The sequence below is a fragment of the Plectropomus leopardus genome, chromosome 1 (genome assembly GCF_026936395.1).
Source record: "Plectropomus leopardus strain MGB_pleo_1.0 chromosome 1, ASM2693639v1, whole genome shotgun sequence".
NCBI lineage: Eukaryota > Metazoa > Chordata > Actinopteri > Perciformes > Serranidae > Plectropomus > Plectropomus leopardus.
This window is the reverse complement of record NC_142176.1, coordinates 16,798,546-16,823,962: the sequence shown is the minus strand read 5'-3', so window position 1 is coordinate 16,823,962 and position 25,417 is coordinate 16,798,546. Positions and strand designations below refer to the sequence as shown.

At 36.9% G+C, this 25,417-nt stretch overlaps 1 protein-coding gene across 2 annotated transcripts in view; it reads left to right on the top strand.

Annotated features, from left to right (window-relative positions):
• Positions 1-25,417, top strand: part of gpc6a (glypican 6a) — a 222,768-nt gene that overhangs the window by 117,754 nt on the left and 79,597 nt on the right. For both annotated transcript variants that reach the window (XM_042493211.2, XM_088076552.1), the window contains exon 5: positions 23,716-23,846. In XM_042493211.2, the coding sequence (XP_042349145.1) occupies positions 23,716-23,846 (131 nt within the window). The remainder of the gene's footprint in view (positions 1-23,715; positions 23,847-25,417) is intronic.

The following is a 25,417-nucleotide window of genomic DNA, read 5'->3' as shown; positions in this document are numbered from 1 at the left end:
TCCATAGAGAGTGAGAAAATGAGTTCTGGAAATGGTCTATAATCTTTCTAAATCCTGCTGAATCAGGGACATTTATGTAACAAATATTATTTTTGCTTTTATTGAAAACAGACAAAAAAGAAGATTGATGAGTTGACTAAACTTAAACCAGATGATGCTTTTTTTTTCTCTCATTGAGCTTGCCTCATTCTTACTTCCTGGAGCAAATTATAATTGAAAAGGATATTTCAACATGTGTTTTTGGAGAGACCTGTCTGAAGATAAGACACAAGGAATAAAACAAGATTTGCAGATTTATGTTATTTTTAACACTGTAAATGTATTATTACATTTACTTCTAAACGTAACAATACTCTGCTGCACATCTGATTTTTACGCATCCACGTCAGCCATTAAAAACTGACAGTGGACACTTTATCAAGCGTTATCCCTAACATGTTTTGTTTTTACTGTTTATAACTAAATAGAAGTACTTAGTGGTCAATCAAGTCAAGTCAATTCTATTTATAAAGCCCATTATCAAAAATTACAATTTTCCTCAGAGGGCTTTACAGCATATGATATCCCTCTGTCCTTAGACCCTCACATCAACCAAGGAAAAACTCCCCCCAAAAAACGCTTTAACAGGGGGAAAAAATGGTAGAAACCTCTTCCAGGACAGATAGACGTGCAATAGTAAACAACAGAATTACAGTAGATGACAAAAAGAGAGAGAGAAAAAAGAGAAAGAGAGGGTGGAAGAGGGAGAGATGCACAGCAACAGTAATGGTAACAATAACATAACATATAATTTAAATTACATTTATTATTTTTATGTCTGATAGCATGTAATGCTTCAAGCAAATTTATGAAATACATGTATATATTAATAGTGGAGGCATGATTAATAATAAAGGCAGTAGATGTTGGCGTCGAGTAGGATCACGGCATCAGTGCAACCAAGACCCACGTGTTCAGTTCACTGGATTTTTTGTTTTTTTGTTTTAAGATTATTGTGTTGGCACTTTTAATCCCTTAATTGAAAGGACAGAAATATAGACGGGAAAATCTGGAGAGAGATGGGGACGACATGCAGCATAGGGCGGCGGGCTGGAATGGAGCCAGGGCCGCTGCAGAGGCCTCAGCCTGTATCGAGCTCACAATCTATCATGTGATCTACACGTCACCTCTACCTAAACCTAATACCAGAAATTCCTAGAGTCTTCTGCCAGGACATTTTGATAATCAAACACTTCATTTATTGAAAGTGGCCAAATGCACAAATATTACAGGGATATGCCCCCAAACCCTCCACCCCAGATAGCTGCACCTGTGGCTGTGGAAGCAGAGCACAAAATTTAAAGGCAGCTTGTATTGACCTGCAGATGCCTGCAGTTTTTTTTTTTAATCTTATTGGCAGAAAAGCCAGCAGTGAAATTAATACATAATACTGGCTGAGTTTGATTTAAGTAGACTGGTTCTGTGAGGAGTTGAGATGGCTGCCTATTGTTTTAAACTTTGCATGTGTTATGTACATCACCTCGTATGCCTTTGGTTTGCTACGTGGAAATATGAGCTGCAAGCGAGGAAAACAGAAAAAGAACACTGCCAAGCACTTTTTTCTGAAACAGGCTAAATATAACAAGCTGGCTTATGATCGTTTCTCCTCACTTTGAGTTTAATTGCTAGATAATGATTGGCAGTGACATGATGTGTCAAATGAGGTAAGCCTCCCTAATGGAACAAGCATAAAACAAGCATAAAGCCCGTCCGCAATGTGTGTGTGCGTGCGTGCGTGCGTGCGTGCGTGCGTGCGTGTGTGTGTGCTTATTAACTCCTTGACTCATTTCCAGCTCAATAGAGTCTAACAGTGGACCTGAGAAATATGGTTAAGATACTATTTCTATCTTAGCATTTGTACTTCTTAATGTTTCAGACTAAAAAAAAGGCTTTAATTAAAACCACTAGATTTACACAGATCAGTGAAAACATGTCATTAACATTGTTAAGCATTTCAAATAAAAAAGAATTGTATAAGTACAGAGTTTTAATAATCAGCTTCAAAATGGCTGTGTAGCAATACAATATATTGCAAATAACTGTGGGGACTTGAAGTTAAATCTTTAATGCATTTTTTTTTTTTTTTTTTTTTTGGTTTTTAAATCATCACAACATGGAGGATAGCACTTTATGAACTGTTTTTTTGCCTCCTGTTAAACATTAATAGAAATGTTCTTGCATGTTCCCTCATTCCCAAAACACAAAACACATGGTGACATCAACTGCTGACATGTCTGTAGATGACAATTTCTGGCAAGTGCACAACAACAAATGAAGCGCACCTCTCTCCCTCCTCTCTTTTGCTCTGAAATACAAAAACCAGAACACATGAAAGTCACATCACATGGCTTATTCTCTATTTTGTTTGAAAAATGAAGATCAGGAGTTTTCTGTCATCACTTTGCCACAGAAATGTGTATTTCATCTGATGCAATACAGCACAAGACACATGGTGCCTCTTGTCTCTGCTGAAAATGCGAACCAGGGAACTCAAGTTGCAACAGTTGAGTAGTTGTACTGCTTATTGTCGTGCTGGTATGAAATGTCATAAATGTCTTGGCGGCCCTCAGTAACAGATACATACCAGCCTTTTTTTTATTTTTTATTTTTTATCTGGACATCAGGTAAATAAACGACCAAGTAAATAATGTGGCACTTTAATTATTATAGTTTTGAGAATAACAGAATAAAGTCCTTTTCCAAAATATTAATCAAATCTATTTTGTCCTGGGTATATTCATATATTTAGCCTGTCCGTTCAAATGGACGTAACCTTTATGGGATGTCTATATTTATGATTACTGTCATCTGATTCCAACCAAACACACAAACATATTTGATGGGAAGTCCAAAAGCAAATTACAGTGTCCCACATCATCTAAAGTAAATTTCAGTAGAGCTACACACCCCTTTTACAACAAGCATGTCCGAGTGTGATGCAATGAGGAGGCACATTTTAATGTATTAATCATATGTTAAAGTACATCATTTGTGTTGTAATGCACACTATTTATTATGTACACAGAATATTCATCTTAGGAGGCTTTGACCAAAATATTCTCTGGAGATAGTTACGACACTGACGATATTTTGATTTGTGATGAAAAAACAATACAAAAACATTAATGAAAAACAAAAAATATTACTAAAAAATGTAATTAAATCATTTTTTCAAAATTTTAGCAACTGCCGTAAACTAAGTTTACTGTGCCATATATCTGCATTCTACTGGCTGCGAACATGTCAGTCATATTTGTATAATCTCTTAAACATGTTAACGATACAGAACTCACAGATCTCCTAACTTCGGCACTGGCAAATTCCCATTGCCATGATGAAGTTAAGTCACACTAACTTGGTTTACTGAAATAAATAAATAAATACAATACAAAACCATTCATGAAAAATAAAAAAGCTATTTTTTTTAGTTGAAAAAAAGATCTGTTAAGACCATTTATTGACATTTTTACAATAAGGTGGTTTCTGCCTTCAGATTCTTGGTGTATTGAAATGGACAGGAAAAAACATTAGTGTGTTTTGAGTATAAATCTACCAGTGCAATATTTCTGTTCTGGACAGAGAAGATAAACTTGTAAGAATTGTTTTTTTTCTTTCTGATCTTCACAAATGCTTGTGTAATGTTTCTGATTTGTTTTTCTCATTAGTACATGGTAATAATATATTTCTATTTCCTATCCATATCACATAATGGCTTTGGCTTTGAGTTTTTGGTAGAAAATAAATGGACAGAATGGAGTAGAGGATGAAAACAAATCAAAACAATAACAACAGAACATGCTTTTAGCTGTAAACATGTCAAGACAACTTTTTCTCTGCTGCTCTAAACGTTGTACAAAGCCATTAAAATGTCACTTAACATAAAGCATTAACAACACAGAAGCAGAGGAATTTATGAGACGCACTGTACCACCAAACAAACCAAGGAGACTTACAAGCTTGAGACTGAAAGTAAATTCCAGACAATCTGACAAATTGATAACCACTCAGGATTTTAATAAACACATATAAATACAAGCACTTTGGATATTACGATGTCAGTATCACTCTGCGGGGTTTAAAAGCATTACTGGGGAGAGTAGAACAAATGTGCCACTGCCGTGTTTATTCCTGAAATCTGTGTAACATTAAAACAATAATAACCTTGGTGGATACTTTGACGCAGCCTACATATCACTATGCAGGAGAAAAATGAGTGATTGCAGCGTTGGTGTCATACATTTCAAAGTTACAGTCACAGTACGGCAGTTTACAGTTTGTAAAGGTTACCGTAACGACTTCACGGCTTTCAGGCTGCAAATGGAAGACAGACTGCCGGTGAACAATGAGCATAAACCTGAGGAAGGATGTGATTTACCTGCTCGTACATGTGCTGAGTGATTTTAGGCATCCTGCGTGTGTGTGTGTGTGTCTGTCTGTCTGTGTTCAGTGTTGAGGGAAAAAAATCATGGTTTGGCCAATGGGTGATACCACACCATCAGTCACCTGCCATCATGACAAATTTACCCAGCTCTGCATCATGACAGACACATCATTATCATTTTTCTTGTCAGCACCTTGTTAAAATACCCTCAGAGAGAGAGAGAGGACACATGCTGTTATTCACACACCACTGCAGTTTTTCAGGCTTACACCATGATCAACACCATTATTCACAGGAAAGTGACATTACTGTGTAACATAATTTCAGCTACACGTGGCCAAAATTAATGGCAGGATCCAATTTATTTCTTGATACACCCTTTCCTCAAACAGTTATCGTCCAATCATAGCATAGCACCCGTAACTAGGCATGGCAGACTGAAGAAGCCGTGTGCATGGGGCAATAGTAAAAGCAAAAGTCAAATTTATTTAAGAGTTTGAGGGTGATGTGTTTGCACAAAACCAAAAAAAATAAATAAAAGCAGAGATGAAAGGAATGGTTAATTTGCTCTAAGTTAAGCTGCATTTGTTAGCATGTCCAGTTTACTATAGTTTACTACCTGCAGCTGTAAAGTCTGACAAGCTGATTTTACTAATTGCTAAGTTTACTTAAAAGCTACTTAATTTTGTAAAAATGACAAGTTAAATCAAATAAACTTCACTGAACGAAGTGTACTGTGCTATGTATCTGTATTCTGCTGGTTGCAAACATGTCAATTATATTTGTATTTTCTTAAATGTGTTTTATTCTTTAAAAAAAACAGGACATAGGTCTTCTAATTTCATCATTGGCAAAATCTTCTCTGTGATGATCAAGTTAAGTCAGACTACCTTGGTTTAATGAAGTTGTTAACACTTAGAAAGAACAATTTTATTTCACTTAAGTTGCAACAACATCACAAAATTAAGTAAATACAGCTAAATTTCAAGTAAACTTAGCACTCAAACATAAATTAAGATTAATAGTTGTATAATTTACTTTTTCTAGGCAATCAATTCCCAATATTATCTAAAGTAAGATCAAGTTGTCATATTTTATAAATAATTAATGAATGAATAATGTAAGTATTCACCAAATGCCTTATGAAGGCTTTTCATTCTAAAGGATTTAATTTTAAAATAAGTCAAGTGAATACAATAAAAAGTGAAGACAGTGGCTGTGTCTAAAATTCCTCATTTCTCAGTCCACTGTATAGTGCCAATTTGTAATGCTGTCTGAATGTATAGTGGGAATTACTATTCCATACTCACATTGCTTTGCCTGGGGGCCTCTTTTGCAAATAACAGGAGGCCAGGGGCCAGTTGTAGCTGCACTGCACAGGTCAGATTTACACAGAGTCAAGGATTTAAGGATATTTGCAGGCTTAGCTCATACCTCTGTTGTGAGGTTGAGAGATCCAACTCATCCAACTTGTATCCAACTGATAAATCAGCAATGGATTTTGTGCTGTACAGAAGTTGGCTAATAATAACGCTATCTAATATTGATCATCTTGAGTGTTCCGAGCCCTGATTTGTGCCATAATGGCATACTGTATAACAATACACATTATATTCACAAATTATTACATCTAACTGGTAAACCAAACTTCAACATATCAAAGTTTGTTGAATGGTAAATTCTTTACATTTATAGGACAAGTTGTAGTCGCACTACTCTCTCTTATAGTCTCTCTTAAACGTTATAGTGAAATGCAGGCTGAACAGCACATCATAACACAAACAGCCATAAAGTACTTTGTAATTTTTTTAGTTAAGTTGATGGAAATATGTCTGTATAATATCATGAATTTATCTCAAACATGCGCTTTGATATTTGGATAGACCAACAGCTGATGTTGATATGGCATGTTTTGATTGTGCATGAAGAAAATTACTTAAGTAGTGTCCGAAAGTGTTTTGTCATGTTACAGACAAGCTCACGATGTAGTCTTTTACAAAGAATTCCCGAGATCGTAAATAGGGATTGATAAAATGGGTGAATGATTTCGAACATAACCAGTGCTTCCAATGAGCTCTGTTAGCTTAATTAGTTAACTGGCAACAGATGATAAAATCAGCCAGTGTCATATTGTACTGTCAAGAAATTTGTCAATCAGCAGCTAAAAATGTGAAACCTGCTTTTGTCTACGTCTGTCTGAAATCAAGGATCAATTGTCTAATATTGAGTGGTCACCTTTGTCCACGTATGTGCCATGTGAGAATGGAAATATTGACAGGTGTAGCTTCAGTAACTAAGTGCGGACAGGTTTTTTTTTTTTTTTGGATTTGGATTGGATTTACAGTTAAAGTAATAAACTCATTCTTGCTTTAAATGAGAAGTCATTTGTAAATACAATGTATTCCCCTACTGCATGCGCCGGGCTGTGTCTGTGTGTACATTATTTCTCCTAATTAAGATATAGGCTTGTGTTGTCCTCTGTTGAGTCCTTTGACACCACAGTGTAAGCGATCCTCATTGATTTTATTTGCTCATTTCTTTTTAATTGCATGGATTGTGTCCCAGTGTAACTGGACCTCCCCACAACCCCCAGTTCACAAGAAATCAAGGCAATTTTTTTTCTGTCCTCCAAGAAGGACTTTCTGTGATGTCTGTGAGATTATGAAGATGAACGTGCTGCCGGTACTTTACTTTACATGATACAGATAGCTTGGCAGAAACTAAGCTCACACTCTGCTGTTATGCACGCTGCCGCCTTAAAGATATCTGCAAATTCTCCACCTTTCTTACTGTAAAATTTCTTCTGTGTCACTCAACATCCACATGCTTTAACTGAAGAGTAATTCAGCGGTCTTTATGATTCTTCAAAAACTGCATCTTTTAGTGAAATCTGAGACATTTACCAGGCACAAGCACACACAGGCACTCAAACTGATGGAGTATTAGGCATGATCGTCTCAGTAACAGACATGACAGGAACAAACAAGCTAGCTAGCGGGATCCCGCCTGTCAGAGAGTTGAAGGCTGGATGACTCACTAAGCCCAGTGGAAATGATCTCCATATTCTCAGAATAATCAAGAATATAGTATATTTTAATTGCCGCAGGCTGCACAGAATAAGCAAGATGACGATTTTCTGGTAATGTAGCAGGGATGCTTTCATGGCTACATTTTCTATACAGTGAACATATCCTTTTCCTAACCACAGCTATGTTTAACAGTTTTATTGCCTTTATACACATGTCCACTGAATATTATTATATTTTATCCTCATTTTTCATACTCATGTAAACTTATGCATACTTCTTTTACAGAATTATACATTTTGATGATATTGCATTTTTAGACTTTTCAAATCATATATATCTAAAGGAATAGTTTGACATGTTTGGAAATGTACTAATTTGTAGTATGTGGTTGAGGAGAGTGATCTAAGACCATTTAAGGGCCCTGACACACCAACCCAATGGCCAGCCGATATCAGGCCATCTCTTGCCCTAGTTTTTGTAGTGTACACCGCATCATTAGCACTAGTTATGTCCTAATTGTATTTTGTTTAGTCAATTAAGAATGTAAAACGGCTTTAGAGCCTGTTGGAGTCCTTCAGTGGATGTAATCACTCTGACTTTCCATTCACCTCAGCGCACAAGAAGTGAAACGAAAGTGGCAAATGTAAACAATGACTTAAGTCAAGAGGACTTGAGATCAAAACAAACTTGTTCTGTTAGTTACAATTATTTTTTTTAGCCACTGAGCTTTGATTAGAATCTATGTGGTGATAGCTGATGACATGGGGGGCTGAGTGAGCAAATGTCCTTTTTTTCTCATCCTTTGTGTGTGAGTGTGTGTCCGCATTTTCACTGTGCCTGGTGTTCTGTATAAGAGTGGAAAACCTGAACTCTTTAGTAGAAACTGTTTAAAACTGTGCAATTTTTCACTTGGGCGCGGTAAATATTTTTTGTTCTTTGTCATCAGGTTGTGTTGTTGATGTGCTGACTGACTAACTCGCGTCTTGAACCCATCCTGCCAGTCGTCTGGTTTACCGTTTTGATGACTTTTAAAGACTGCCGCCGCCTGCTATTGACAGTTATTTCCTCTCTTGCAGGTGGAGAATATACATGCTAGTTTAATGTCGGCTTTAGTCTTTGCAGTGTGTTCAAGTGCAAGTTTTTGGTTGAGACACAAGGGGCATAAACTGATGAAACAATCAGCCTCCGCTGCCACTTGATCTTAGATGTCGGTTTGGTGCATCTGGGCCTTAACTACTTTTTAAAGTGGGATTCCTTTTGTCTACCGTCTGAGCAGCACCATGTTTGTACTAATTTCATTAATGTGTGACAGTCAGATACACTTGAGTTCAGTTGGTAATCCATCATGGGTGAATATCACATTTAATTTTAATGTGTCCTTTACTGTAAAACAATAAAACACTTTGCTAAAAGACTAAAGAATGAAACAAACAGCTGAAAGGCAGCACAGACAGATAAAGTTATCCAGCACAAGCAGTCGTGTCTTGCAGCTGTAGCAATTGATAAAAGTGTTAATGTGAAAGGACATGAGAGTTCATATGTGAGGAACAACAGACATGGTATTTGAGACTTGAGATGAGATAAGTAGTCGAGACATTGCCAAAAGCCAATAAAACAAGGGGGGAAGCTCTATTAAGAAGTATTTGTTGGTGCTGTTATTGAGCTACAATCCAGCTGTAAATGCAGGAGAGAATGCCTGTGGAGACTCCCCAAAGACAAACAGATATGTTGGCAAGTTAGAGAGTCTTTTGCAATTGATTCACCTCTTGCAGCTGCAAACTGGAAAAAATGTTACAGGGAACTGATGTCAGACGTCTTTAAGCAGAGTGGTTTTGGCAGTATTTGTGTTTAGACGAGGAGCGCTCTGAGTGAGAGTGAAAAGCTTGTTTCACACTTGTTTCACAAACATTGGGATTTTTCAACATAAACTCAAGCTCTACTTTGGATGCATTTAAAAGTTAGTTTAACAAAGGTGAAGAATGCAGATTGAAGGATGGTGATACTGTATTAAACCTGACGGAACGATTGAAGCTGATTTGAAGTTTCCATACTTCATTTCCTGTCCGTCTGTTGACTTGATTAATGATACAAAACATCTGCAAGCCATTTGGTACTGCTGTACTGAAAATAGAATACAAGTGCGTCACTGTTCTGTAGAACACGTTGGCAGAGACATAATGTGTTTGTAATCTCTTTTTGCATGTTGCATGTGTTTTCATCCACTGAGACTGAGCCCCTCAAAGAAAGGTCAGAGAGCTCAGTGGTCTATTGGGACAAAAATTAATCCATGGCTTTAGCTCTGTTAGCCTCTGTAGGGCAGTTTTACTGCACTGACTGCTTCAAAATAATCTGCAGGTCTTCCATTGTTTGTTTAATAATGCATTTTTTCTTGACTGGATATTGCAGCATTTAAAATACTTTTCAGGGCTCAACAGTAAGGATTGTCCTCACCCCTGGAGCAAGTAGAATGCTGCATTTGGCTTGTAAATCTAGAAACTCACAAACAACTATCAAACACATCTTTTTTTCCAGAGTTTATGATTAAAATAGCTGAGAAGTGAGTCATCTTGCTTCCTTCACATCTCAGTTGAGAGTTGCACATGCCCAGTATAAATCTGTATTATATGAAACTGCTGTCTTTGTTGTCATTTCATATTCACCAATAAATAAAACAGTTTGTATAGGGACAAGTAAAACTTGACTTGGAGCAATTACGTTTCTAAATGCCCAACTGGCCTAACTGGGCAATTAAAAAAAAATAACATTGAACCCAGGTTTATAGTTTATGCTCTATAATTTCATTAACCATGTGAAGAGTCAACAAAATGTTTAAAAAGCTGATAAAGGTTTTCTAAAGAAAAATTTTCTTTAAGTGTTTAATGACCTCCTGCCCCTAAGGTAAATATATTGATGGACATGTTTTTATTTTACTACTACTACTACTACTACTACTACTACTACTACTACTACTACTACTACTAATAATAATAATAATGATAATAACAACAGCTACAACTGTAATTATTATTATTAGTATTGAACCTCTGCCTTTTGTGACTCCTAGTGATAGTTAGCATTGTATCAGATACAGCAAAGCAAACCATGCTACACCAGTCTGTATATTCTAATCTCTTTAATCACATCTCAAAATGGACTAAATAGTAATATTTTACATTTTATTTAAGACCTTTAGAAACTGAGGTTTTGAGATTTTGAGAGTTTTTTTTTCAAAATGTTGTTTTTGTTATGATTACTTTCACACAGATTGTGGATATCACTTAGCAAAAAAGCAGAGTGATTTGTTTTTTGTAACAAGGTCCATTCTTCTGAGATAGTCTATATTCAAAATCAAGACATCAGACTTTATTGCTCTGTTCAACCTTGACAGCGGCAGCGTATATCAGATCCCCTCCTTTGTTTCTTACCTTTCACAATCAAAGCCCTAGACACAAACATCCCGTAACATTTTACAAGAACTCAAATTCAATCAGACCATTTCACTAAAAGGAGACTAACAAAGCTTACAGTAGCTAATTCAAGCATTTTACCTGCTGCAAATTCACATCACTGCTGGTATGAGTAATTTTGAGCAGGCAGCCATTTTGCATGTTTACGTCATTTATTTATCACGCCCGAGATGTGCAAAAGCCTTTAATGTCTTTATTTTATTTTCTTTTTTGAAATTGTTTAATCTTATATTTTTCAAATTGACAGATTTACATAATACCTCAACACAAACTTCACTTTTTGTTTGGATTTGGACTGAAAAAACTCATCTCACTGCCATTACAAAAAAAAAGCCTTACTGTTTCACCACAGCAAGCCATGTTGCTCTTTCCTCCAACATGTTGGTTTGCAAACAGCTTCAGTCTGTGACCTTTTGTAGCTTGTGTGAAGAATAAAATAGCCAAAGGAAACTAACAATATACTGTTTACTTTCAAAGACTAATTCCTAAGACTGATGGCTCCGTTAATCCAGTTATAGTGTGCTTATTCTGATTACAATCTCAATACAAGTATAATAAACTAATTAAGGAGTTAACAGGATAGTTTCAGTAATGAAGGTATTGCTTTTCTCTGTGCATAATCATAGAGTGCATGTAAAATGTACTGACTTTAAATCAGTTGTATGGGTGATTTAATGTTCTCTAAGGGCATCGTATGTGCTTGGGGGAAGGGGAGGTAGCCTTTTACAACATGTATTAAGAGGAGATGAGGAGGCTCCCTGAACGAGTCACCAGGTCATTGTAAGGTTAACACAGATTAACTGACATATTCACCAGTCACTGATCAACATTTAGTCTCTGATCCATTAGTTGCTTCTTTTGCAGGAGCCACCCTGTATTCAGTTAGGATTAGAAATCAAACCCAGAGCATTCAACAGCACTAAATGTGGAGTCATGATGCTGCCCAAAACTAGAAAGCTGTAACAGTAATTTTGATCATGAAAAATAGGAAAACAATAGAGCTAATTCCAAATTATAAATGCACAAACATTTTTTTGTTTATTTTTTTCATGTTTCTTTTTATCTTCAAGTTGTTTTTTGTTTTGTTTTTTCCCAGTTTTAGTTTTCATACTATACTTTGAACTGGCATCTCTCCTCGAGATGCTCCAAGAGACACTCCATGAAATCTTTGCAAGTGCTGAGTAGCAATTATATGCTGTGATAGACAAAAGTACAAAAGAGACAGCAGCAAAAGATAACAGGGTCATTGTGTTGTACAGTATTTAGGTGACACATTTCCTCACTGAACAAAGCCAGTGTAGTTTTCTCCCAGCTTGTCAAACAAGCAAAGCATGTTAACAAGTAGCCATCTCCCCAAGCATGCTCAGTGACATGGAACTACTCTCCCCATGGAAGATGCAGTTGAAGGGTTGTTTTTTTTTAAGGGAGTTTAATAAAATTAAATATCAGAAGTATTATCTTATACATATATTCTCAATCATTTTTGTGCCATCATTAATACAAGCAAAACATAAAGCAGTAAAGAATCTAAAATTAGAATATAATCCATGCACTGTTTAGATATCATTATCAGACAATTGCAATTTGTCAGCATGCAGAGAATCACTACCACTGACAGGAGAATAATCAACTGTCTCTGTAAATGTATGCAGGGTGTCATTAACTTATATTGTTGGATGCATAGTGTTTGTATGCAGAGATTTTCTCAGTTTTCACTCGCAGATGGTGAAAGTTATTCTCTCCATTTTCTTATCTGCAACTCTGAATCATTGGGCAGTCTTGTATGTGTGTGCAATTATCTTTGCATTATGTTCATCATTTCCAAACAATAGAATGAAAGCCCGATTAATTCACGTCAACACCGGATGAGCAGTGGCTGCAATACCAAACTGTTGCTGTTGCTGTTTTCAGTGATTTTAAAATGTATGTGGTATTAAATATTTTAAAGAGAAAGCCATTACTTTCATTCACCTTTAACAACATAAAAGTATTTAGAGACACTCCAATGCCACTTTTTCTGTCTGGATACATATTCTGATACTTAAAGTTGTATATCTGCAGATACCAAGAACCGATCCGATACCACTGAATTAAGTATAAATTCATTGTATACCATGAACCCAGTACGCATTTGAAAAGAATGCCATCATTGTAGTGTGGCATGGATCTGGTTAAACCCTTTGTATACCGTGAATAAATACATGAATGCTATAGAACACTGGTCTCCAACAGGGAGTCCGTGACCCCGAGGAGGTCCTCAAAGTTACGGTAAGGGGGCTGCCAAATTATTGTTTGAAACCTTTAATTTGACTTTTAATTTAAGGCCCCTTATTTATTTGTTTAAAATTTGTATGAAAATACACATTATCATGAATCCAACATATTATTAGCAAAGATAAATTGGCCTATTTACAAAATGAAATAATAAATAAATTTAAAGTCCACAATATTAATGACAGGTTTACTGTTTCCCATTAGTCTTTGTCCAATTATGTGAGCTTACTAACACTAAATTGCTGTGCAGCACTTATCCATAACAGTGAGGTGAACTAGCCGACATTTACATGCTATTGAAACATATTGGACAGTGAGCTTATTATTCCTGGTGTATGAACATTTTTGTGAGCCCAAATAGATAATTTTGTAAGTTTACAAGCAGAGACTCTGGCATAAAGTCAACCTCAGAAACAATAAACGTAAGTGAAGAGCGTAATGCTAACACACCTAGCCATGCTAGAACTGCTGCTTAGTAGCAGCTACACGCAATCCCAAACGATAAAAGACAGAAGAATATTTAATGAATTATTATCTGTTTGAATTTACAGAAAGAATTACGCTTCCTAACAGAAATCACTTATTTTTTGCTGCTCTAAAACATTAGAGACCAGTGGCTGCACAATGCAGCTTGCTTTGCAGACTACTGTTTCAGAGTGACAAAGAATCTGTAACCAGGAAATCTGCCATTGTACACAGGTGTGAAACTACTTTAAAGTTTATCAGTAAATTACGTGGTATCAGATCGGTGCATTGGCTTTTGTTGTGGCAGTACCCGATCCAGTTCTTTAGAAAGTATCTGAGACATTTCTGATACTGGTATCAGTATTGAAACAACCCAAACTATTCAATACCTCATTCAGTGTTTCACACCTTTCTCCGGCCTCTATGTCAGCGAAGAGAATGACAGACTGTATGTGACACTGGAGCTACCAGTTTACATAATCTGGATAGTGATACGCCTTTGACTTTAAAAGACAAGGTCATGCTGAATGATTTTGAACACAGTCTAAGCTGAGTGGACCATTTCTATTCTCTGTAAGACTTGACACTCTGGTTCTCCCATTGACTCCAGAGCAGCCATGCAGAGCCCAGTATGATTTAATTTTACTTGGGCCAGTATGCGGTGTGAAATAGTCAAAGATTTTTCACCACTGAAATCTGACATCCTAGTGATGGCCAATGAACAAGAAATCATTAACTCCCACTCATTAAGATTTTTGGCCACAATGTTAAAATGGGTAAATCTCAATAGAGATGTCTCCTACAAAATGCATGTATCATATCTCAAAAACTCCTGGATCAGTTCACATCAGTAAAACTCTAAGTGGGGTGAAAGACACACCTTTTGTCAATAATATTCTTGTCAATATTTCAAACTATGTAGTTCCTCAGCAATGGGCAAGAAACCAGAGAGCACATATATTCTAACTGATTTTATAGGTACCTGCTGAGGATGGATCTAGTACTATGTGACAGAAATTGATCTTAGAGTGGGTGTATTTATTGAACTCTCTAGCACCACTCACCACATCAAAATTGTATTGACTGAGCAGTGACCAAAAGTAAAAGGAGTCAATTTGATCTACCAGTGGGATCAGACAGCAGAAATACCTGCATTAGTTTGTATTAAACAGTCATAAAAATTAAAAATCAAGAGGTTAAAAGTGTCCTTGATAACTGGGAAACCTTGTATTTGTTTCTCAACATCTTCACATAAAAGTTGTTGATTTGTCACAGATTCACACATGAATGACTGCTGTGTCCCCCAAGAGACTCTGCAGGTAGTTTGGCGGAGTCTCTCCAAATCCCTCTGGGTGAGAAAAAAGGAGAGTTTTCCAATAGGAAATAGCCAAGCATGCAGCCTGGAGCAAGAAAGAAAAAAAAAAGTTGGCACCGTGCAGCCAGCTGTAAACAACCATGCCAGTACAGCCCGCTGTGTCAGTCAATGGATAGATGGATAAATGGTGGTACGAATTGAACAATTTCATCATTACATGAATTTAATGCCAAAAGAATATAGATCAGTCAAGATCAATATCAGATAAAGGGAGAAACAGAAAAACAATTATAAATCCATTTATATATAAAAAAGTAGATCTGGCTCAAGATATGGAAAATATGTGATAAAAAAGTACTTTAAAACTAGCGATTCCTCAATGTATGTCAGTGTACACCATCAGGAACACTGTATTCAAAGACATCTTTTGAGTTGCAGTGCAGCAAGTACCAAGAACATTTTTTATGTAAATCACGTATTTCTAAAAATCTATTGAATGTTTGTTGATAGTCCAAATCTGGCAGTCAGTGGAGAGACAGAAACAGAGCGTTTCCCCTGAGTGCAATCTGAATAAAATAAAAGTCAGAAGTGGAGTTTCAAACCCCTTAACAAGCACCACTTTTCTTGTCTGCAAGCCTGAAAATGACATACCTAATGTAAAGTGGTGACTCGATCCCATTTGAATAAAGCCATTACCTTCTCTAAAAGTTAACTCTTTTGACTTAACCTTTACCTTAAATCCCACAATTAGTGTATGCTGAAGTGATACTGAGACCAATTTACAGAGGCATGGACATGATCATTAATTTTCTCACTTATTTTACTATTTTACCATTGTGTTTTCTATGCAAAATTATTTAATAATAATAATTAATAATTAATATTACAAAATGAGCAACTGTTGTCACAGAGATTTGGGAATCTTAAAATGGTCTCCACAAATAGAATCGTGAGGCTTTGTGTTTTCAATCTGTAGCTTGTTCTGTTGAAACTGAAAAACAGGGTCCAAGACAATTATAAAAATATCAGAAAAATATAGCCTCCACAAGGGATTTAGGGGTTCAAGACATTACAAACAGCTAGAAGTGGAAAGTGTTTGATCTGGACCTGGTCCAATGAATAAAAGTCAGGACTTTTATGCACAGCAACATATTATTTTATACTAGGGTATTAGTTTATTGGTACATGATAAAACTGGGGAGGTAGGACCACAGCAAATAGGCATAAATAGCAAGACTGAAAATCAGTTTTACACTTGCCAATTTGGCGCCAGATCCATGAACATGTTTGGAACTGATGGTGCCCTCTATTGAGCGATATCCAAATAGTTCACCACATGGGGTTCAACTTTGTTGTGAAAGTTATTCTGACAGTTTTGTAATGATTGCACAAAAAATGTCTGATTTATAGCCTAATTTGTCTAATGCAATACCCATTTTTCCCATCCGTTGCAACCCCTAGTGCTCTATCTGAATGAAACTTGGAAGGCATATGTCAGATACCTATGTGGACATATTCTGCAAATTTTGTGATAATTGGCTTGATGACTGGCCTGTCGGATGTGAAGTAAGGTCTATTTATGTGATGAGTCACACTTGTTTAAAGTTCATTGCTCATTATATTATAAACAGAATGCGTTATCAACAAGTTTTTGATAACTTTTGATAAATTTGGTCCATTGGTGATTAACAGAAAATTAAGTACAAACTGGGACTGGAGTATGTAAAAATTGTGTTTTTAAAATAGCAGAATATCTAGTGGTGGTTCTTGAGGCAAATTTGCAAAGAGATGGATTTCTGTATAAAGTTTTGTGTAAATCGGTCTTATGGTGTCTGAGTTTAACTATAGCGCCCCCATCAGGCCAATTTGGATCATATATTGCTTGAGCAGCGTTTGCACACAACTTCCAATCTTTGGTGAAAACTTCATGTGTATACAATGTAACATCTCACTGAAGTTTGTGTAAAGAATAAAAATAATAAACCAGCACAAAAATAACACGCTCGAACCCCTAAATGTAAACACTTAAACGGTGGTAAATTGGTCGTATGAGTTATTACTTGACCATTTGTGCAGAAATGATTTAGCAAAGTGTGTACACACTTTGTTTGAATGTTTAAAGTACAGACAGATTCATCTTCAAGTTGCTTTTCATCCACAGTCCATTGTTTTTTAAAAAAGGGTTCCTGTGTGTGACATAATTTCCAAAGTTGTTTAAGCATGTAGAAGTAACAATTCCTTGTAGCAATTCACATGGCCGACTCATACTCACAACCCATCAAATATTCATTAGGCTATATGAAAAATAGGTTGTCAGAACTCAGCTGAGGATATCATTTAGGTCTTTGAGTCTTTTATAGAATGAGTTACAGAATTGCTGCCAATTTCCCCTCTACTCTCACTGTATTCCACTGAGGCTTTTTCTGTGGTTGCATTAGAGCGGTACTCTGCTAAACATAGGCAGCTGAAGACTTCACAGGACTCAGGTTGGCCCCCCACAGTGACCTCCAGCCAGCTCCTGATGGAAATCTAACCAAGCATCACGCCCAATTTGAGACTCCAGAGTAAACAAACAAGAGTGCTCTTCAAAGGTACAGCCACTAACAGACAGAAGAGCAGGGTCTATCTGTAGATCTGTTCACTCAGTACGCTGTAAAAGCACTGGCCTGCATTTGAGATTCACAACCTAAAAGAAAGAAATTACTACAGTTTTCGTCCAAGATGCTCAAATATGTGCATACTAAATTGTCTGCAGTCTGGCTGATTTTGTTTTTTAGGGGGTTTGGCAAAGCAATATTTGTAATTTGACAGGTTCTTGGAGAATTGTTTCAGGTTTAACATGTTGGTTGCTGTTCATGGAGGGTTGCACACAAATCTATGTGTCTATGGAAAAAAACTGAATTATATGGTATAATAAATAAAAACACATTTTAACTCACAGATAATGCATAGCTGTCTTTGTCTTTGGCTAATCAGTAACATGATTTTTTTTCTTTAAAATAAGATTTATGTTGCCATGAAAGTCAAAAGTTTACCTTTATCCCTCAATTTTAGCACCCTAATATGGCCAATAATTGATTTTTGAACACCAATACCAGGGTGTAAAATTTCTTCAACTTTCATCAAAAAGCGCTTTGGTCATAAATTGAGTCAGCTGTTTGAATTATTTTAATTCACTAAATCTCAGTATAACAATCTGAGGTAACTCTTTTCTCACCCAGATGCTGGTTATAATTTGGTTCAGTTAGCCTCAGATATTCCAGTAAAACCTATCAGTGTGTGCAGATGTAAAAAGTGTGGATAAAAAAACAGCCAATAACAGATAACGTTAGACCAGAGACTGTATTTGAGATAGAAAGAAATCCTCAAACACACAGGAAATCACAGCAGGTCATGAGCTAAACAAAGCACTATTTTATAAGATAAAACGTACATTTATTTACTATACATGGTACACATCTAGAATGGAAAAACAAAAAGAAATTATGCAATTTTCATGTAGTAGGTCATCACATTTTTACATCTGAAGGAGTCTATAGTGAAAAAAGAACAAAATGGGTCAGTGACTGTGTTCTTTAGTGTCATGATGTTTCGACTTTTTCCGTTCTGTTTGTTTATCATCATCAGTCTTTTGGGTTCGAGCCACTGAGAAAATAGCATGTTAATATATGTTAATGCATGTTAACACTTGGAAGTCCCAGATTTCCCGCCATTGCCAACAGTTGTGTCAGAAACACATTAATCGTTTGATCTGGTTTAATCCATATTAAAACCACATTTTACCAGTTAATCCTGTATGCTGTGTTAATTGGTCATTTGTGTTTTCTAATATGCCAAATATACATACAACTAAAACATTTTTACAAAGTATCACCGTATTTTACATCAAAGTCTGTATCTTTTTTCTTTTTGTAAAGCCAGGGTAAAACTGTCTTAATTGTTTGATGACTCATCTTGCACTCAGGGGCATTTGCAAAAGTTCATCCAATCAAATGAGACTTTGGGCGAAATCACACTTTTTGGGGTGTAGTAGCTAACATAGAGTATAGTATAGTCTAGAGGCCACTGAGGCTAACATATTGAGCAAGCTAGAGAGTGAGTCACATAATGCAGGTAATGCAAAGGCATAGTATCGAAGGAAAATGATGAGGCTGTTGGGAATATCAGCATCCTTATACGTAGTATAATTACGAAGAATGATTCTGTACTGCTAAAATTAATTTACCATCCCTGAAAAATTTGAGTCTGAGGCCTGCTCCATTTCTGAAAATGTCAGCAAAGCAGGCGTTCAAACGAGGTCCTCTTATGCTCAGGCTAAACACAACCCCATTTGAACGCAGCTTGTTCTTGAGCGGTTGTGACGCTACAGTGAAGACAAATTTATATCCACAGGCAAAAAAACACTTGGCAGAGTACTCAAAATCACTTTTGCGGGTGTTCAGATAGCTGTCTATAGGTTTAATCACCACTAAAAACCCCATCAAATAATCATCAAGGGTCTGTCCACCAGATTTTAGCCAAATCTGTCAACTTTATTCCAATATTTTGACAGACAAAAAAAACACAAAAAAAAACCTTTGTACAGATTTGTTGACAAAGGTATTTGTGTGTGTGTGTATCATGCATACATAAATACAACAGATATATGATTAAATGTACTGTATACACCTCTTTTTTGAGGAGGTTGGGTTGCAGTGAATGGTTGCCCAGTTCTGCTCGGCTGAGACTGCGCCCCAGGATATTATCACAACTTAATTCAATGTTAATTGGCAATACCAGGTATGAGTATTAATCTTTATGCTTTTAATTCCCCTCCCTTTAAACAGGCTAGTGCTCTCTCCTCTGTACTCACCTGTCCTCTAAATCACTCTGCTCAGTCAAGCGCATGAGCTTAATATCCTGCCCTGTCAATAGCCACTGAGAGGAGGCAGACTTTATGTTCCTTAGGTCTCATGACAGGCACTCTGAAATGCTTGCCCGAGGGCAGGAGCTCAAACTCATTCTGCCAGGGCCGGTCAGGACAGTCTTGAAAGGTATTGGCTTTCTTCAGCGCTGGCCTGTTTCACTGTAATTGTAAGAGCTATACCTGACTTACCCCAATGATCCTATCTGTCAATTTTACAAGGCTGCTAAGCTTTTCTTACTTAACAAGTTAAAGTTTCCACAACAGGCCGAAATACACAATATTAAAACAGAATTGAAAAAGTAAAACTCAATGCAGTACAAAGTGTGCCTCGACACTTAAGGCTTCATGTTCTGTCTCCTACCAACAGTCACTCAGTTGTCAGCTTCAACCACAGAGTGGCAGATCAGAAAACACTCATGAGTCATGCCATAGAGTGCCCCAGGGATTACGTTTTCCTGGACGCTAATGCAGAAGTTAGCTTCCATGTGGTTCCATTGGATTTTGGACAATAGAAGAATAAAAAAAGTGTTTATAATACCTACACGTTTTTTTGAGGACTAATGCAGTCGCTAGAATAAAAAAATTAACATTATGCTATAAACAAGCTACACCACAGTCTTGACTTAATGATACCGCCACAACAAGGCTATTACACCATGTTTGGCACAGCTGTAATCTCTGTCTCAATGAGAATCTGTCTGTAATTTCATTTAGACACTTTTTTTTAATAATACCTAGACAGCGGACCAAAAATGGCCTCTATTCACACCAATGAAGCTACGCCTGGCAAATGTGCCAAAAAAGTTTTCTAGCTTCCGGGTTTACCTCCACGGTATGCAGCCCACTGAATATGTGCAGTAGTGTTTCTCCTGCTGGCCCCGACACGGATCTGTTTTGCCGTTTCTGTTTGAGGACTTCTTGCCCTGATTTTGTTGAATTGCTTAGTAGGAAAGGCCCCAAAGTTACAAGTTTGTGTTATTGAGTTGTTGCCCATTTGGTGCTTCCTTGTCTAATATGCTGTTAGGTATATGTTTATTCAGTGCATGCTGGTATTTTGGGCAGCCAGTTTACGCTGGCAACCCACCTGCCCGATGGCGTGTCGAGCAGAGAGAGCGTACTTGTTGCTCTGCGTGTTGGTCGAGTAGTGATCATGGGTTTAAAGTGCAATTACTTCCATTACAAGTTATCTGTGCGTTGATGAAAATAGTGCCTATCCACTGTATTTTTCTGGTAGTGTATTTCTTTGTTTTGATATGGCTAGATGCCTTCTATCAGCTAATGTGTGTGAGAATTTGGGAGCTGTCAGAGCTCTCCGTGTGTTGCAGATCATATCCCATTCATAGACCCTAATGGACGGCCCTCAGCTCTTCTTACTCAATATGTTATATCAAAATATCTCGTGGAGTTCAAAACATGTTCATATGTTTGTTACTTGTTAGTACTGCTGAGTTGTTTTTATAGGTGAGTTGAAAAACAAAGTTACCTAGGTAACCTAGCTGGTGATGTTATACTATAGTTTTCTTATTGTTCACAATTTTCAAAAGCAGCAGTCTCTTGGGGTGCTGCTGGATGCCAGTCGTCAGCCTGGAAGGGATTATTGGATTGGTCTTGTGTGTGCATGTGCCAATGTGAGTGTGTGTATCCATCTGTCTGCAGCTAAATCTGAATAATACTGGACCAATCAACCTAATATTTTGTCAGCACATTTATGTCCGTATGTTCAAGGACCTCTTGTGGTTACGGTGGTAAACTTGTTTTTGACTGTTTTACAAGGTTAGAGACTGCTGACTCCTCACTCCTCTTCATCGGATAGGGGCTGCAAGATTTTCAGAAATCACCTTGGCTAAAAACAACAACCCATACTGTGTCCTGCAGGCCACAATTTGGATTTTGTTGTGTCTCTGTCACTGACATCGATGGAAAAGTTTGGTCTCATTTTGAACTGACGTCTGTAGATGAATTCCTTACCCAATTTGTTATAATCCACTAAAGTGACATTCCTGTTTTTGTTATCTTCACCTCGAGCTAGACTGTAAAGAAACTGGGAGAGAAAAATCGTCCAGGCACAGCTGCGCTGCTTGCAGCCAGTTCACTTCTGTCCATCGCATGACGTCACAGCCTAATTTTGTAGACTTGTGGATTTTGTTGATTTGGTCTTTTTTTTTTTTTTTCTATCTTTACATTGTGTTATTTCCTACTTTGTTGTGCTTACAGAGTTGATTTTGTGAAAAGTCTAGTTATGAATGACATAGATCAGAGATTTGTGGCTGTGTTTAGTCATAAAAAACACATTTTTTCTCATGATTACATTGTATTTATAATACACATACAGTGCCAGTTAGCACGAGAACTTGATCTACTTTGTGAGAAGTGCTGTAGCACCATCAAAAATAGACAGCGCATGTGTTTTTCTTTGACGTTTGTGAAATGTGCTGTGGTGCATATTGTTGTATCCTTTTTAAGGTGAAATAAAAAAAAAAGTCAAATGTCCACAGAAGCTGTTTTGGTGGACTACACAAGAAGCCACTGATCACATGCATGAAAACTCTTGTTATGATTACTCATGATCTAATGATTTGCGTTGCCATTCTTTATCGCTTAAGTGGATGTGAAACAGTGTTTCTGCTGCCCTTTTCCAGGGAGCAGGCAGTCCCCGTAGGGGTAAATAGGCTTTTCCTGATTGGTCCACATTGCTGCAAATGTCAGTGCACAGGGATGGAAGTCTTATTGATATCACTGTTTCCTGCCCTTACCACTTAACCAGTGCTAACCACTCAAACAAGACTCGCTGGGCTCTTAATTACTTTTTTTGAGAGACAAAGGATAGAGTCTAATGAAAATATCAAACATAATTTTCACTGCTACCATCTCCCAGTCTGACACGATCAATACAACAATTCCTCTGTGTGAACATAATATCATGTTTTTTGTTTTTTCTTGTAATGAAAATTAAAACTGGCAGTTTGAGGGGTAATCTGTTTTAGGGATCGATTCATGCCAAGTTTTATCCGCTGTGATGAGGTCATGGTCTGTGTTTGTTTGTTTGTTCTTACTGTTGTTCATGTTGTTAAGCACATAAAATATGTTTTATGTTTTCTAAAGACATGATTAGATATGATGTGATGTGAGAAGTTTTGGTTTTGACATAATCAGGATACAACAAATACTACGCTGCATGTGCTATCATCACTTGCTACCAGATGTTTCCAAGTGATGCATTATGGTAAAGTGAATTATTTGCATGTTTTTGGTGTTTTATGGACACTTAAGCAGTGAGTGTCTGAGCTGTTATTAAAAAGTAATTAATATCATGATGCATTGACATGAATTTATGTATTTATTGATATGCTTTCGCAGTTTAGAAACACTAATGCAAACAGATGAATAAATCAGAAGTGTTGTCGCTTTCTGTCTAACCAGGGTTATTAGCAAGTCAATGATTATTTTATGTATAAACTATTTGTAAGCTTAGCACGTTAAAATTTTAATTTCTACTTGATGTCGCACATCCTCTTACAAACCCGAGTTGCTCCAGAGATCTCATTTTTTCCACTGTGTGTGTTTACATGAAGGTGTTGGCAGGTTCCTTTTGTGTTTGTGATTATTGGCAGTCATTTCATTTGGAGAAGGGTCTGTTCTTTGTTCTCCTAGTTGGAGCCATGTCATAGACACACAGTGGAGCAAAGCACCCTGCAACAGGTTTTGCACTGAGTATTGTTAAATCTCAGCGATGATGTGAACATATTGACGTGTGTGCATAAACAGAAGTAGTAAAATGTCTGTGTGTGTGTGAGCGTTTAATATCTCTGAGCTGACATGTGTGCTCTTTGTTATGACAGATGCTATGTTGCTGGTGGCAGACAGACTGGAGGGACCCTTCAATATTGAAGCAGTTATTGAGCCAGTTGACATCAAGATCTCTGACGCCATCATGACCATGCAGGACAACAGCATGCAAGTGTCAGCCAAGGTACTGTCTTCTGAAAGAGTTTTTTTGCCATGCTGTGATGTGTTTTACTGTTACATTGATAACAATTTATACATAAACCATTTTAGACTTACTAAGTTTTTATTGTATTAATCAATGCAAAACTACATAACAATGTATATGACATTAATAATGACACTGATGAGACAAAGAAAGGGAGATAAAAAATACGGTTATGTAACAGAGTTAATAATGACCATATGAGGTGGGTTATTTCAGTCTAGGAGTCTTAACCAAATCACACCTGGGATGCAGGATGGTGGAGACTGGTATTTTGTATAAAGATGATTTTAAAGAGCGTTTAGCATGCAAGAGAAGCAGCTCATTTCCTCTTTTGCCCTGTTGGACTTCAGATTGCTTATTGTTCTTTAGAATAGTTTGAAATTTCAAGCAGCACATTCAGGATATTATCACACACAGAATAGTTTGTCATTGTCTTTCCTGTCAAAAGGCAGGTTTTTCAGTTCAACTTTTTATTCAGACCCTTTGGTGTATTCTGTGCTATCTTCATGCCAGAGTTACAAAGGTCAGTGTGAATTAGATGTCACATTCTTTTCCATATCGAGAAGGCTGCAATTTACAACTTCACCCATTGTCTATGCACTTGACGCTCCATCCCTGCAAGGATGTTCTGGGCTGACAGATTGCTCTGAGATTACAATCTTTCCCCCACAGTCACATTTTAACCGTACGTACCTTCATTCCCGCCGTGCCGACCTGTTGAAAATCGGTTTGCTGGTGTGATGTACAGGATAGCAGAACTGTAATCATGGTGAAGAATTGATAAATATTAGAGAAAAGACAGCCTCTTGTCATGACAGCCATGCAGCGCATTAGAGTGCTCCATCACATACTGAGCCAGGGGCCGGCGGACGGGCCAGAGAGGAATGCTAATGAGCTGTGCGGTTTGGAGGTTTGTTGTTTGGGCCCTCAGAGCCTGTAGAGACCACACTGTCAGAAAACAATCTATTCTCATAATGAACCTCTATGAACTACACACTGATTAATGTAAGGTTCAATTAATAATAGAATTGCTCCTCTGTTTTTGTCTCACTATGAACAAGAAAACTTAAATTTTTATTTTAGGGAGAGTTGAAAACCTCATCTTTGTAAAATCAAATGTTTGTCCAAGAATAGTGTTGTCTGATGCATAGTTATTTTCTGTGTATAACATAGCAAATGTTAGATTTCCTGAAGCCAAAATTGTCATGGTTGCAAATTACAATGACATGGGTCTATCAGACTCATAAAAAGCAAATACTATCTGATATAATTTCAGTTTAAAACACAAATTAAAAGCTCTTTTTTATTGTATTTTTGCAATTAAAAAGGGTTTTACTCTAGCAATGACTTTAAATTGCATGTAAGAAACAGCCTATCAAGGGTTAATTCATTTTCTTTGCCACCAATAACGCTTTCTGTAAAAGGAGACTCAGGCACTGATAGATAGCATTGGTTCCAGACTGGCTCTATATAGTTTTCTATCTCAAGTCACAGACCAGAAAGAGCAAATTGACAGAAGCTTTTGAAGGGAAAATGTCTGTGGTGAAAGC